General features: G+C 42.5%; 1 protein-coding gene across 1 annotated transcript in view; it reads right to left on the bottom strand.

The window, feature by feature from the left end:
• Positions 1-1,585: 1,585 nt before the first annotated feature.
• LOC140652798 (acyl-CoA (8-3)-desaturase-like) overlaps positions 1,586-14,301 on the bottom strand; it is a 38,432-nt gene continuing 25,716 nt past the window's right edge. Inside the window, 12 exon segments of the mRNA XM_072864024.1 lie at positions 1,586-1,637; positions 1,823-1,948; positions 2,724-2,803; positions 3,521-3,546; positions 3,549-3,616; positions 4,279-4,376; positions 5,216-5,292; positions 7,267-7,327; positions 8,771-8,899; positions 9,074-9,175; positions 9,573-9,770; positions 11,984-12,094. Coding sequence (XP_072720125.1) covers positions 1,586-1,637; positions 1,823-1,948; positions 2,724-2,803; positions 3,521-3,546; positions 3,549-3,616; positions 4,279-4,376; positions 5,216-5,292; positions 7,267-7,327; positions 8,771-8,899; positions 9,074-9,175; positions 9,573-9,770; positions 11,984-12,094 — 1,128 coding nt within the window.

Here is a 14,301-nt window from a genome sequence, read left to right as displayed (position 1 = left end):
ATCTGCTTTTATACTACGAACCTATGACACTAATAAATAATATTTTTTATTCATGGAACTATATTAGGCATTAGCTTATTGTTCTGTACTTTTTGGTAGAGCCCTGTCATTCTCTAAGCAAGTGTCCTTACCTGCTGTGACCTCACCTACGAGTAGCATCTGGTACACCAGAGACTCTGAGGCAAGCCTGAGGAGCTGAGAAACACAGCCTGCCAGAAAAGCCTTGCTCAGCAGCGCCTGCAAGCCTCGAGCTCCGGGTGAGTACAGCCCACTCGTAGGCTCAGAAGGTGATGAAGAAATAAATCTGTTCCTCATCATGAAGTTCATTGCACATTCTTCAACTGCAGAAATTCTGAACTTTCTACCGATTATGACAGCTATTTAGTGATTATAATGGGGTTATGATTTATATGAACTATGTGGAGCCAAATAATGGCTCAACTTCATATTGAGTTTGCAAAGCCTCAGAACTGAGGCTTGTCAGGCTTGCTTAGTCTGATCTTTTACTGGTCTGTCTGCAACTTCATTTTATTTGGTTTAGCTGCAACAGCAACTTTTCTATTTGACCAAATGTCTATGGCTAATTTATTTTACTTTTGGTTTATCTTTCTATAGTATGATCATAGTCTTATATAGATAGCAGTACCAAGCAGTTACTCCATGTAGAATGAGATATAGCTGTATGTTAACATAATGAAATACAGATCCGGTATCATACTAGCAGCTTTGAGAAGTGAAGACAAAGGACGTGGCATGACGGAATACAGGCATGAAGTGTTTAAGAGCACTTTGGGGCACAGACTTGACAGTGGAGACCTTATGGTTATAAACACCTCAGACAGACCAGCCTGGGGAACGTACACATGGCTCAGCCCAACACGAAGTACAAAAACCAAACAACGAATAAAGAAACTTTGAAGAGAGCAGCGGGCTTGAGCTCAATCCGTGTATTTCTTCCTGACAAGTGGGGATGCCTGGCATTGTGATAATGAGGATGCTCTAGAGAACAGTAATGGGAAACACATTTATGTTGTTATTCAACTGCATATTGCTGTACTCTCAGTGGGATATGTAGTTTATTATAATTTATTATGATTTAAGCGCATTGCTGGAACACCATGTTAATCCAAACTCCTGTACAATTTCAAATGACTTCAAATAAGCAAACATTTTATTAAGCATTAAACCCTCCACACGAGGAATACCTAAAAAAAAACCCAACTGGTCACAGGACTCTGACATGAAGTTAAGGGTGTGCAGCTGCACCAGTCCATAATCTGACTTGAACACATACTCAGGCTCAGAAATGCTCTTGGCCGTATTTACTCAGACACAACTAGCAAAGAGTTTCTCCTGTTCTAAGCAGTCATCTCCTGCTTTCCCTATCCACTCTTAACATATCTGAACCAAAACACCAGGAAAGGCCAAAAGTAAAATTCAGGTAACTTCTTATCTATTGGAATCATATCCTTCAGTTCTTATCCATTTTCTTCTGCCATAGAGTCCTTTGTGGTCCCTGCTCCTCAGCTTGCTGGGAATGCAAAGACGTGGCAGGCTGTGAATGGTACCATCAAGCCTTGTCTTCTTATTTGTGTGGGTAGGCATCAAGCCAGAGCTCTCCTGAATTCTTCAGAGAGCTGAGAGAGAGAGAGCACAAGAGGCCACATTATGCAGGGTTGCTTAGTGGAGTGTTGGTGGGGACAGGGGAAATAAGGGTTTCTGTGTGTTGATTTGTAAGATAAGAACAAGCCAACTCTTGTTCTTAGGCTTCCAGTCTCTCCTACATCCTTCTGCAATATTTTGCCAGTGTGTTGTTACTTACTGCACAATGTCTGCAAAAGCCGTGAGCAACGGCTTACATTGGTACTCAATGCCGTGTTTGGCACACAAGGACTTCACCAGAGGAGCCACCTTCCAGTAGTTGTGTCTTGGCATTGTGGGGAACAGGCTGTGAACAGGAGACAGACAAATTCTCTTCCAGTGCCCCATATGAAATATTACCTTTCACATGTTCACATTCATTATTCCTTCCCAGGAATCACACAGCTCACACTGAGTAGGGTCTTTAGCTGCTCCTGGCTCTTCTTTCCCCTTGGTGCGCTTTTAGCGCAAGTAACTCGTAAGACTTTCCTGCTTTCCCCCTCTTATTTTCCACAGTTGTCTCTAGAATCTCTGAAGCAACATTTCTCCAAATTAAGTGATGCCATAAACTAGAAGAATCTACTCCTCCCCCCCATCCCTTTCTCCATAAATAACCATCTCCATAGCACAGAAAAGGAGATGAGCCCATCCTCCAGTTGTATATCCCAGTCTCTAGAGTAATAGTGTAAGTAGTCAGTATAGGCAGGCTTAAACTACTATGTCAGACTATAAACAGGGTGCCTTAGCATGTACATTTTCACTGATGCTTATGAGCTACTACTTTGGATAGACCCTGTTGCTGCCTATATGGTTTCATAGATCCTGCCCATGTTCAGTTTTCACTAGTCATTCTCACCTTCCTATGGGTCCAGTGAAGGTTTTGAATTACATTTATGATTCTGTTTAGGGTTTTCAGTCTTTTTAAAGACAAACTCATTAGTGCCCCACACCTATTTGTAGAATTCAGAGCAAAGAAGAATAGGGAAAAGAAAAGAAAAAAAAAAAAAAAAGAAAAAGAGAAGAAAAAATATTAAAAAAAAAAAAAAGAGGGAAGAAAATTCTCTCTCAGGGTGTGTACTCACTGATGTTCAATCTGGAAGTTCAGATGCCCAGTAAACCAGTCATTGAACAGAGACTGCTCAACATTGCATGTTGCCCGGAGCTAGAGGAGGGGAAAGGAAAGCAAAGTCAGTACAGATCGGTGACTGCAGCCTTTCTCATTTGTCTGAAGAGCACAGTATGCTGTGCTACTCTGTTCCGTTGTTTTCTTTTAGCCTAAGCTGAGCTACCTCAAGCCAGGGGTCATAATCCTCCTTCAGCTTTGTGGACCAGCAGAGGTACGTAGACTGGCTAACATGGACCATGGTAAAACTAGGAGCTGGCTCTGTGCTCCTGTGAATGCATGTGAACAGTCAAAAGTTCCTCCTGGGTCTTCTCAAACCTATGTCTGCAGAAAAAGCAGAGATGGCAGGGTGCTGCTGTGATGGTCAGGCTTTACTGCTGGACTCCAGTAAGTCTCTCTGCAAAGAGGAGACAGCACACTGGCATTCTACTAGTGCAAAATCGCTCAGCAAGAGCAGGACGAAAACTTCCATCTCCGCATAAGCGGAAAAGGTCCAAGACAGAATGACGCAATAAGTGGGGAGATGGGTATGTTTAGGAAATAGAGCTGGGGCCTAGCCTTGGTTTTAGATTGCCCATGAACGTGTCATTGCTGTCCTCCTCTACTGTTACCGTAACTGAATCCCGTTATCCCATTAACCTGCACTTCCCAGTTACCAACGGGTTTTTACCCTTAATGCAATAGAAGACTTGCTTGGCTTGTGGTTGGAATTTGTACCTGTATGGCCACAATTCTTAAGAATGGAAAATATTTTACCTGAGTAGACATCCAGTCCAAATTGTGTCATAGTAAATATCCATAGGGATATGGTTCATCTGTGAAACCCAGACAAACCAGCTGCTCTGCAGCATCCTGTGCAATCAGACAAGAGGCCAGAATTCAGTAACAGGTAAGCGAGTCAATGATGAGCCATTGAAGTAACAGCATAGCCAGACTTACAAACACATGGCTGAACACAAGCCTGGCTAATCCAGCACCTGGGAGAACTTCCAAAACCTGGAAGTTTCATACTTCCTTATGAAACTCATGATTATTTAACATGTTTTGTTATGAAACTGATGTAGCCTGTTACTCATCTTGTTTCATCTGTAGCCAAGGACCAAACTGATTAGAGTCAGTAAAATGATCCAAGTGGAGAGTGTATTGTACATTCAAGCCAATGCTGCTGGATAATGCCTTGGCATTTGCAAGCCCAGGCTAAGCTGTTTCTGTTAAATGTTCTCTTTCTCTAACCGGTAGCAGACCCAACACCCAAAGCACTGAATGTTATGTAAAGTAAGTATTTCTCAATTTTGTCAGCACTCAGTGAAGTCTCTTTGCTGCCAGAGCCAATGAGGCAACATAAAACTTGAACTAGCAATTAAGCAGAAGAGTCTTAGTTTAACTTTACAGAATTAAAAAACTAAGCAAAAATGAGATGGTCAAGGAGAACATGGAAAGATAAGAAAGGCAGGCAGGCACAGATGGAAAGAATATGTAAAAGAAGGCTGAAGAACCTTCTAAAGAGATATCACCTGAATATAAAGTAATATGCCAGGAGACTCTTTATTTCTAATAATGATCCATAAGTAAAAAAGAATCTGATATAGAAGATCAGCATCCAGGCCAAGTCCTACCAAAACCAGAGACAACAAGAAAAAATCATTATAAATTATATTTGCTTAAATCTTTTTTATAAGCTTCACATTATACGTACAAGAGAACAATCTCCATTCAGCTTTTACAGGTTTTTGCTGAATTGAATCACCTGGAGTGATCCAAGTTAACAGAAGCTAGTACCACTTTCTTTTCATGGCTTGCTATAATAGAGATGAATCTGAGCTGAATGCACACCTAGTAAGTAGGTTAATATATTAGCAAATGACTATGCATTCAGAAACACGAGTTGAAGACTTGTATCAAATCATTGCCCAGGACTCCACAGTGAACTAAATGCTAGACCAACGATCTCATTTTGGCTGGAAGTTGCTCTGTCCTCCTGTATGCACAACACATGCAAGACAAGGAAGAATGAAGTATTAATTCTGGCTGCCTGGCATAGGAATTAATGCTGAGTATATGCATACTGCTAACAAATCAGTGACAACAGTTCCTTTAGATCCACATCCTCCCGTTCCGGACCACTAGGGACCTTCCAATTTGTTTCCCAAACCAAAGGAGACAGTCCACTTTGTGGTTCTGCAAATGAGGCAGAGCAGTACAAGCCAAACAGCCTGTTGCTCGTTTCCAGACCTTTATCATCGGGCTGAGGAACATAATGGGTTTAGCAGAAAGTATGCAGAGCCACTGAAAACATTGCACCAAACTGACTGTCATATTAGGCTTAACTGAATGGCATAGAGTGTCACACAGCAGGGACTGAGCTCCGGACAGAAGCTGGCTCCATGTTCAGAAGAAAGATTGAAGGCCCACAACCGACCCCTTCTTGGTTGCACAAGTAGCAATACTCACCACCCAATACCTTTTTGTGTATGCAATATAAAATGTGTGGCAGTGGAAGTAGGTGGGAAACAGGAGCGGAGGAAGAGCTGTAAAGGAGAATGCATTATCACTGGTAATGTCATGGACTGAATGACAGATAATCAAACTGGAAGCAAAGGATCCCTGAACAGCTACTCAATATGGAGAATATTGTGAGAAGTTTTAGGGCTGCAGAATTTTCTGGATGATATCAGTATGCATCAACACAGACAAACAGTAAGCAATCTGGGAGCCTGCTGACCTCAAGAGGCAAAACAAAGGCAAGACAAGAAGCTCTCTGAAGCTTGATTGAGGACAGTTCCTGCTCTTCAGCATGACAGCCTGCTACTGCTTATGTCACCTGTCAACGCAGGTAGTATTGCCTTCCATTTCTTCATGGAGAGCTACAACCACAGCTTCTTTTAGAAAAGAGTGAAAAGAAAAAGGGCTGTGGAGAATCCTGAAAGATAAGGAGGACAAGACCCCAGAGACTTAATCCTTTTGAGTACCACAGTAACCACTCTGCAAGAAAGCAACTGACTGACACTGGTTAGGATGCTATACAGGGCTCTGAGCAACCTGATCTAGTTGAAGATGTCCCTGCTCATTGCAGGGGGGTTTGACTAGAAGATCTTTGGAGGTCCCTTCCAACCCAAACCACTCTACAATTCTACGATTAGTGCCTACATTTCTAGGTCTGTCCATTAATCTGATAGTGCCTACAAACCCGAGATTTCATTTTAGGCTTCTAACTGAGGAACAGCCACAGAGTAGTATTTCAGGAAATGGCTTCCACAGCCCCAAAGCTTATCTGGCTCCCCATTCAGTTGTTCAAAGCAGGGGAACAACAGGAATACATATAAAATCCCTTGCCTACCAGGGATTTTGGGTTGCAAGAACTCAAACTCAACCTTCCAAATGGACATCTCACTTTTACTTAAAAAAAAAAACAACCAAAACAACACAACAAAAAACCTCACAGACTATTATTTAAACTTGAATATGACTGAAAGATGTGGTATGACATTGTAACTCAGAGCCGCTGTGGAGGATGTGGAAGATCTGGGATAGGATCACCTTCCTTAACTAGGCATCTCAGAGTTGCATATCTGAGATATGTTCATCTGAACTAACCCTACTAGTTCTGTCTAGCCACTTGAGAGAACAGCCAGTGCTGGAGTCCAGCTCCTGCCATCTTCAGAGGTCAAGGGAAAAAAATAGGTCAAATGAATCACACCTTCAAAGTGCCCATTTATGCTGGGTTTTAGAGTTCAAATTCATACTGTCCACTTTTCAGGCAAGCATCCTAAGCAGCAGACTTCAGACTATTCTGGAGAAATGCAAGAGGTGATATCTCCTTGTCCCGTGTTGAAATTGTGCTGCTTTGCAAAATGAGTAAAGCTTCACTAAGATGGGAAGAAGAGGGCAGGAGTGAGCCTAGAAATCACAGCAGTTTCTCCACTGACAGTGGAGAAATTCAGAAGTTTTCCTCTGCTTTGTTTATGCACTTTATTAGCCATACATTATACAGCTCACACAAACAGTCCCTGGAGCCCTCATCTCACTCTCCCCAATAACTTCCTTGATTAGCGAATTAAGAGTCTTTCTCCTTTTCTCTGTCCAAACAGATGTAGACTTATTTTTGCAAAGCAGTACAGTTTTAAGCTGACCTGGGATAAGCCTACCCACTACTTTTTCTGCCCTGGAACAAACTTAAGCCATTTGGTTAGAAATTCTGAAACAAAATTAATGTGTTTCAAGTCAAGAAGGGCACAGAAACCTGATCTCACATAGGATCATATGATAATTCAGGCTGGAAAGGACCTCAGGATCTCAGAGCAGCATCAGATGTGAGGTCAGACCAGGTTACTTGGGGTTTTATTCAGTCAGGTCTTCAACTCCTCCAAAAATTAAATGCAAACTGATTATTATGTTCTTTCGTGCAGGCACCTTAGTTCTGCTCAAGTCCTACAGGTCAAAAGTAAGATCTACAAGCCCTATTAGTACCCCTCATGGTATTGCAGGAGAACGGAGATACTCACTGATGAAGAAGTATTTGTGTTGGTGATTGTATGGCATGTATTTTTTCTTTTTGATCCCAAGCTGTGAAAAGAAACAGCAAAAAAAAACCTGAGCGGAAACTAAGCAATTTGCGCAGGTAACTTGCTGCTTTCCATTCTTTCTTCCCCAGAGGCACTCTTCTTGCACACTTCCCACAACCCTTATTCCTACTGTCTCCCTCTTCTGTACCTGTCCTATTAGTTTACATACATAATATGCCTTTTCTATAAATCCTCATTCCATTAATGTAAGACTTTAATGCCTTACAGCTTTGTAAAATCCTTCAGAGATAAACTGTTAAGCAAGCACGAGATTTTTCTCCAGTAGGGGAAAATAAATTAAATAAGTGATTGCTGAAAAGTAGTTCTAGATATAGTTATGACAAGCCAAAAGAGAGGTAACAGCCCGTAAGAAAAACCTATGTTGATACATGGTAGGAAGGAAACTGCTGTCACAGATACCACCATTGTCTGGGTTGGCATGGAATGATGTAGTAGAAACTATGCCAGAACATTTCATCCATTAAAAGATGGTGTGTTATGACAAAAATAATTTTGAGGGTGGATTGAGGTGAATTTTAACTGTTGAATTTCCCCAGTTTGGTGTTCTTACCACATTCATAATTCAATTGGTGAAATATTAGATACTTCAAGGCTAAGTTATATTACCGGTCAAAAATAGTAATATGTTCCCCACCCCCCCCCCACCCCCGACTTTCTTGTCTGATTCTGTACACTTCAATGACAGTTTCATGATGGAAAAGGTCTTCCAAGGAGAATAAATATTTCACTGGTGTAGCTACACTGACAAGATCTCAAGATTTGATGAAGTTGTACAATAAAAGGGGTTTGAAGTTGTACAATAAAAAGGGTTCAGCATTGTCTTAGGGTGTTGCTCCTGGAAGTGGCCTAGCAGTACAAGCTGAGAACATCCTGTGTGGTCAAATGACTTGTGCCCACTAGAGGGACCTGCCAACAACCAGTCCTACAGAGCTCCAGGAACAGCAAGGCTTCTACCTTCTCGTAGAAGTCATAGACATGCCAAAGCCACCTGTATCTCTGAGCCTCAGACGTTAATATTAAAGTAATAATCCCAGGCCAACTGCAGACATGCTTTATATTAATGTTTACAAGTTATCTAATAATCATTAACTACTGAGTCGTTCTACTAGGTCATTAAGTTGCTATAACCATTAACAGTCTTTTTGCTGATGGATTTTCCACCCTATATATGATGCACGTACATCATGTCTAATTTATTTACATCTACTTGTCAGCTGTTCAAGAAATTTTGTGCTTATGTGAACTGAATGCAAACTGTGACCTGCTTACAAAGGCTGAAGCAAGGAGACACAGATGAAAGCAATCTTTTTTCAGAAACTGTCATCACATCTTAGTTTTAGATCACTATGGTACCCCATGTTTTTGTTGACTAGGGTGTTCTTCCCAGTTCCTGGTACATGAGTGCACACACACACACACTGACCTCCACAGAGAATTTCTTCCCCAAAGTAAACAAGAAAGGGTGCATATCAATATCAGGATCTTTCTGGAAGCAGTTGGGTTTGGCATGGTGCCGGGAGCGCAGAAGAGTCCACCATTTGGCTGATGCCCCCTGTCTCAGGGAAGAACAAAGTTCGAAAAGTACAACGCTTTCAGAGCCAGAATCTCTCCAGTTCCCCTCCTTCACGCAATGCTGAACACACTATCCTCCACAGAGTCTTCAGAACACAGACTTTTACAGGAAAGCCGTCAAATCTACCAAGTTTTTCCAGCGTCAGGTACTTACAGTCAAATGGCACATCACAAACTTATGCAGCAAGTGGTTCCACTTGGTCTTCCTGAATACTGAAAGATGTCCTAAATCATGTTGTAACCAGGAAGCCTGGACCTGGAAGGGAAAAAAGAAAACTTTGGGAGGGGGGAAAGAGGAATCGAGACCAGGACACTGCCACACCCATCCTTTGCTTTGAAATAGTGAGATTTATTTCTTGGACAGTGCTCCCAAGTCACAATCAGAAAGGAACTATGAAATCCTGATACTCTCGAGGCTTCCCCTAGAATATATCTTGCTGAAAGAATCCCAGACTAGGCTTAGTGGGAGCTCCCCACATGCAGAATTTCTTCTTTACATCTTCTGTAACCACATGTCATATAGTGGTTGTCTTCTAATGACAAAGGAGAACTATGCCAAGTAAGGAAATGGAGGACTACAAAACTGCAATAATATTATGTGTATGAAAGGTGATGCAAGTCCATGTGTACATGCTGTGTACTTAGTTGCTTACCTGGGAAATGGTCAGCACTGCCAGAGAGACAATAAAGGGCATTAAGGATGTCCCAAAGTAGAAGAGAATGAGCCAAGCAGCAGTATCCAACAGGAGGATGTGGGTGAGGTGCAGGAAGAAGAACAGTTGATTTGGCTTCAGAAGTCCCATTTTCTCAACAGTAGCATACAATTCACAGAAATCTTTCACCAGCATTTTCTGTGGGAAGCACCAGTGTTACATGTTCCCTCTTTCTAGAGCGTAGCACTGCAGCCTCAAAAGCCAAGGACCACTTTAATGGAGGAAAGAAAGAGCAAAGGATCTGGCCAAATGGGGAAGAGCTGAGCTTGCACACTAGTAAACTTCATGGTTGCTTTCCTACAGCTTCTCTGTGTCTTTGCCTGACAAGGTACACAGAGCAGAGGAGCAAGCAGCAGCCATCACAGAGCACAATGTCCGTACCCTCAACCCCTAAAACTATATCTTTGGTGTTGCTTCCATCATCTTCTTGGCAGGTAGCACAGGGCTCAGCTGGAAGTTGTGTCTAGTGGAAGGTGTACTGTATGTGCATGAACATAGCATGCCATCTTGTGGTAGGTCTTTGGGATGAAATTATTCCTCTTCTGCCAGTTCCAATAGATTGATATATGTTTTCACTTTACCCTTCCCAAGATCAACAGGGGAGGGTTAAATGCCTGTATGAAAATGGCACCTACAGCCCAGCTGGCCTCAGGTTGGTGGCACTGAGGAAGGATGGAAGAAGAAATGAGCACAGCACGGGTGCTAGAATAACCCCCCTTTGTCTTTGCCAGCTCTGCAGATGCCTCCCAAGCCTGATTCCTGTCTCCATGCAACCCGACCCACAAAGGAGCTTGCCAGCCTACTTTCCCAATCATTTTGGGGAAATGGAGTTTGCATGGACCAAGGCACATGCAGGCTCTGGTGCAGGCCAGCTATGGAATCGAGAAATAGGCAAAGCATGGCCACAGATAGGTAAGAGGGTTCATGAGGTTCCCACCTACCTAGGAAGTGTGGCCATGCCATTCTGGCACAGCCAGGCTGCTCTGAATTGTGTTTCTAATGTCCGAGTTACATGGGGCCATGTATCATTGTCCTGGTTTCGGCTGGGATAGAGTTAATTTTCTTCCTACTAGCTGGTATAGTGCTGTGTTTTGGATTTTAGTATGAGAATAATATGGATAACACGCTGATGTTTTGGCTGTTGCTAAGCGGTGTTTACAGTCAAAGACTTTTTCAGCTTCCCATGCTCTGCCAGGTGCACAAGAAAATGGGAAGGGGCACAGCCAGGATAGTTGATCCAAACTGACCAAAGGGCTATTCTATACCATATGACATCATGCCCAGTATCTAAACTGGGGGGAATTGGCCAGGGGGTAGCGATCGCTGCTCGGGGACTGGCTGGGCGTCGGTCAGCGGGTGGTGAGCAGTTGTATCACTTGTTTTTTCCTTCCCTTGGGTTTTGTTCCTCTCTCTCTCTCGTTGTTTTCCTTCTCATTACAATTCATTATTATTATTACTATTATTTTGTTCCAATCATTAAACTGTTCTTATCTCAACCCACGAGTTTTCTTCCTTTTGCTCTTCCGATCCTCTCCCCCATCCCACTGGGGGGGAGTGAGCGAGCGGCTGCGTGGTGCTTAGTTGCCGGCTGGGGCTAAACCACGACAATCATCTTGCCCCCCTTCAGCATGCAGTGTGGGACTATGCAAAGGAAAAGTCAGGGCAGGCTAGAAGGAATGGGGAAAACAGATAGTCTTGGACAGCAGGAAGCAATGAGGACCATACAGCCCAGGGAATATTTGTACTCCAAGACTGCTCCTGTTTTGTTGTCTGTGCCCCTCTCATGAGGTTTTCTTTGACATACCAGATTGGCACTGTGAGGGTAACCATCAACGGTGCTTCTGTGAACGGTCATTCTGTGAACGACCTTGAGACTGCTACAAGGCGGCTGTCCAAAAGGGCAATGCCAATACAGCCTGCGAAACTTAACTCAAGGCTAAAACACTCTACCTGCAGTCTCTCTCTACAGATACCTACAACAGGAGGGAGTACAGTCTGAACATTTACTATCAGCTGGAAAGAATTACTTCATTTTTGGTTAGCTCTTTCTCAAAGCAAGGGAAAGAAGAAAAGGTGATAGCTGCGATATATTCGTGAGAGCAAACCAAGGCTCTGCTATTTATGTAGAGTTGCTGTGATAAGAAAAATTCATCTTCAGGAATCTCCTACTCAACCACATAATGTGGATTCAGACTAATATTCATGTATTGTTTCTAAGTAGTAGCACAAAAAATTGTGGAGAACCTGGATCCCATTGTTCCAGGAGCTACGCTGACACAGAAGAACAAAGTCTAATCTCAGAATATTTCCCTTTAATGTACCTTTGATCTGATTTATGAAGATAGACTTACATTTTTAGTGGGCTCAATACTGGGTTGATCTGGTGCCAGCTCCCCAATCTGCAGTGACTTCAAGTACTTGCTCACCAGTACCTTGTCAACATGGAATGCTACAAAGGCATCCTGCAAATGCACAAGAGTAAAGGAAGAGGTAAGAAAAGCAAATTCTCTGTTACTAACCTCAATCTGCTGTGCACAGCAAGACATTCACTATGGAGGAACCACAATAGCAAAGCCGGCTGGTTTACCTTTCTATCTCCTCAAGCTTTTATTGACCTTTTTCTTCTCATATTTGTTCTATGCTCTTAAATGAGATCTTATTCCAGCTGGCAAACGGAAGAGGTCTGACTTCCACTACTGCAATCAGTACAGGTATGCAAGCTCCATAATACAAAATTGAATGAACCTCCATCGTACGCCTAAAGCAGAGTCTAGTTCCCTTGCCTTTCTCCTTCCCCCTCTTCTCAACCCCAATATTAGTGACTTTTCCATCTTCCTGGACATCCAGGTGCCCAAAAGACCTTTCTTAACAGCAGACCAGAATCTTCTTTGTTGTGCAATTTGTCAAAAGAGAAAATTGCCCTTTAAATCTGACCACTTAAAAGAAAAATGTGGTTCCTCTTATTCACTGGGTAGAGAACTCCACTCCAAAATTAACTAAGACAGGAAGCATTTCATCAGGGACCAAGTGACAGCAGAGAAATTTCTATTTTTCTGTAGTACTTGGAAATATTCAGAAGGAAATGAATGCAAGGACACAATTCATAAGCACAGGCCTGGTGTTACTGATCTCTCAAAGATATGAGCATGAAAAAGCAATGGTGTGATAGCTTCCAGGCAGGGCTGGGGACAGAAGGGACAGGATGCAGAAAAGCAGAGGAGGAGACAACTGCATTGACAGAGCATGAAGGGGGCAGTTGGAGCCCTGAAGCACAGCTGAGACTGAGCTGAGCATTCAGTCTGTAGGAAAGGAACTTCCCCTGAAGATTCTCCAACCATGGAAAATTGCTTTTGTACATCCGTGCCTTCAACTTATTGATCTGCTTGCATGCTTGCTTTTGTGCCACCTTTCATCCGATTCAATTCAGTCATCCTAAACAGACCAGAATCAGCACTTTACTGCATTCCAGCCCCAGAGTTCCTCTGGGCAAATGTTTATTAAGAACGGTTGTGTGACAAAATGAAGTTGTTTAGCTAATCTCTTTGAGCAAACCACTGCAGAATTTCTGTCCTCCACTCCAAAATGACAAAGGTTTGGGCAACTGCATGTCTAACACTGAGGCATATAAGGAACATACAGTGGGTTTAAATACCGTGCACATAATTGCTATTGCTGATGAATCAAAAAAATCAGCAAGCAGTTTCTCCGCAAAATAATTCACACTGCCTCGTGAAACTGCTCTTAGTAATGAAGAGGAGTTTCTTACTTCACCCACAATGTCCTGGATATATTCCCACTGCAACTCAGTGTGGATATAACCAAGTTTGCTCTAAACAAGATAGTTCACACATCATCAGGCTACATAGGAGAGCACAGAAGTCCACACACACTAATTTACCCTGCTTCTGTTAGAGGCTGACTAGTGCCAGCATGGCTTTCTCTGTACTGTATTACAGGAACCTATAGCAAATATTCCACCTTTTATTCTCTTCCACAGATTTTGCAGAGGCCAAGATGCACAGCTTGCAAGTGTGCAGAGTTCAAGCAGGGCAAGATACTCCAGAATCACATGTATCAATTTGCCTTGGAATAAATACATATTCTGAATATTGTGCCTTGTCAGAAGTGATGATGCTGTTGTTATCCCAAAGCGCCGAGTTGATGAAGATCTATGTGTTCTTCAGCATCTCTGGAGCAAAGGAAAAACCGTTCCTCTTAATTTCACTTGCAGCCCTTGAGCTGGAGTTTTATCATATATGCTTAACAAGAGAGAGGGGAAAATAAGCAGGCATTTTTCCGTTATGGTGCACAGCTTATTTAATGTGCTTCACACTTGTGTGTGAAGACAGTTGAGCTGGTGTCACACAACACTGGCTGAAGTCTTGCAGGGCTTAATGATCTGGACATGGAACCAACCTATAAGAACCAGCTCAGATCCCAGAAACAAAATATCCGTGTTTTCCAGGTTCATCCATTGTCTGGGGTATTCCAGCATCCTAAAATGAAAGAAACCTGACAGTACTAACTAGAGCAAATGAATGATGGAAAATATTGAATGCAAAGTGTAGCTAATACGGAATTTGAAATTTAAACTTAGTGGACTGAAAACTCTTTTTATTTCCGTGAGCCTCAAATATCCCTTATATATGGAAGATCAGGGAACTATTTG

Source organism: Ciconia boyciana, chromosome 6 (genome assembly GCF_034638445.1).
Source record: "Ciconia boyciana chromosome 6, ASM3463844v1, whole genome shotgun sequence".
Classification (NCBI taxonomy): domain Eukaryota; kingdom Metazoa; phylum Chordata; class Aves; order Ciconiiformes; family Ciconiidae; genus Ciconia; species Ciconia boyciana.
The sequence above is the reverse complement of the archived record's forward strand: the minus strand, read 5'-3'. Positions and strand labels throughout refer to the sequence as shown.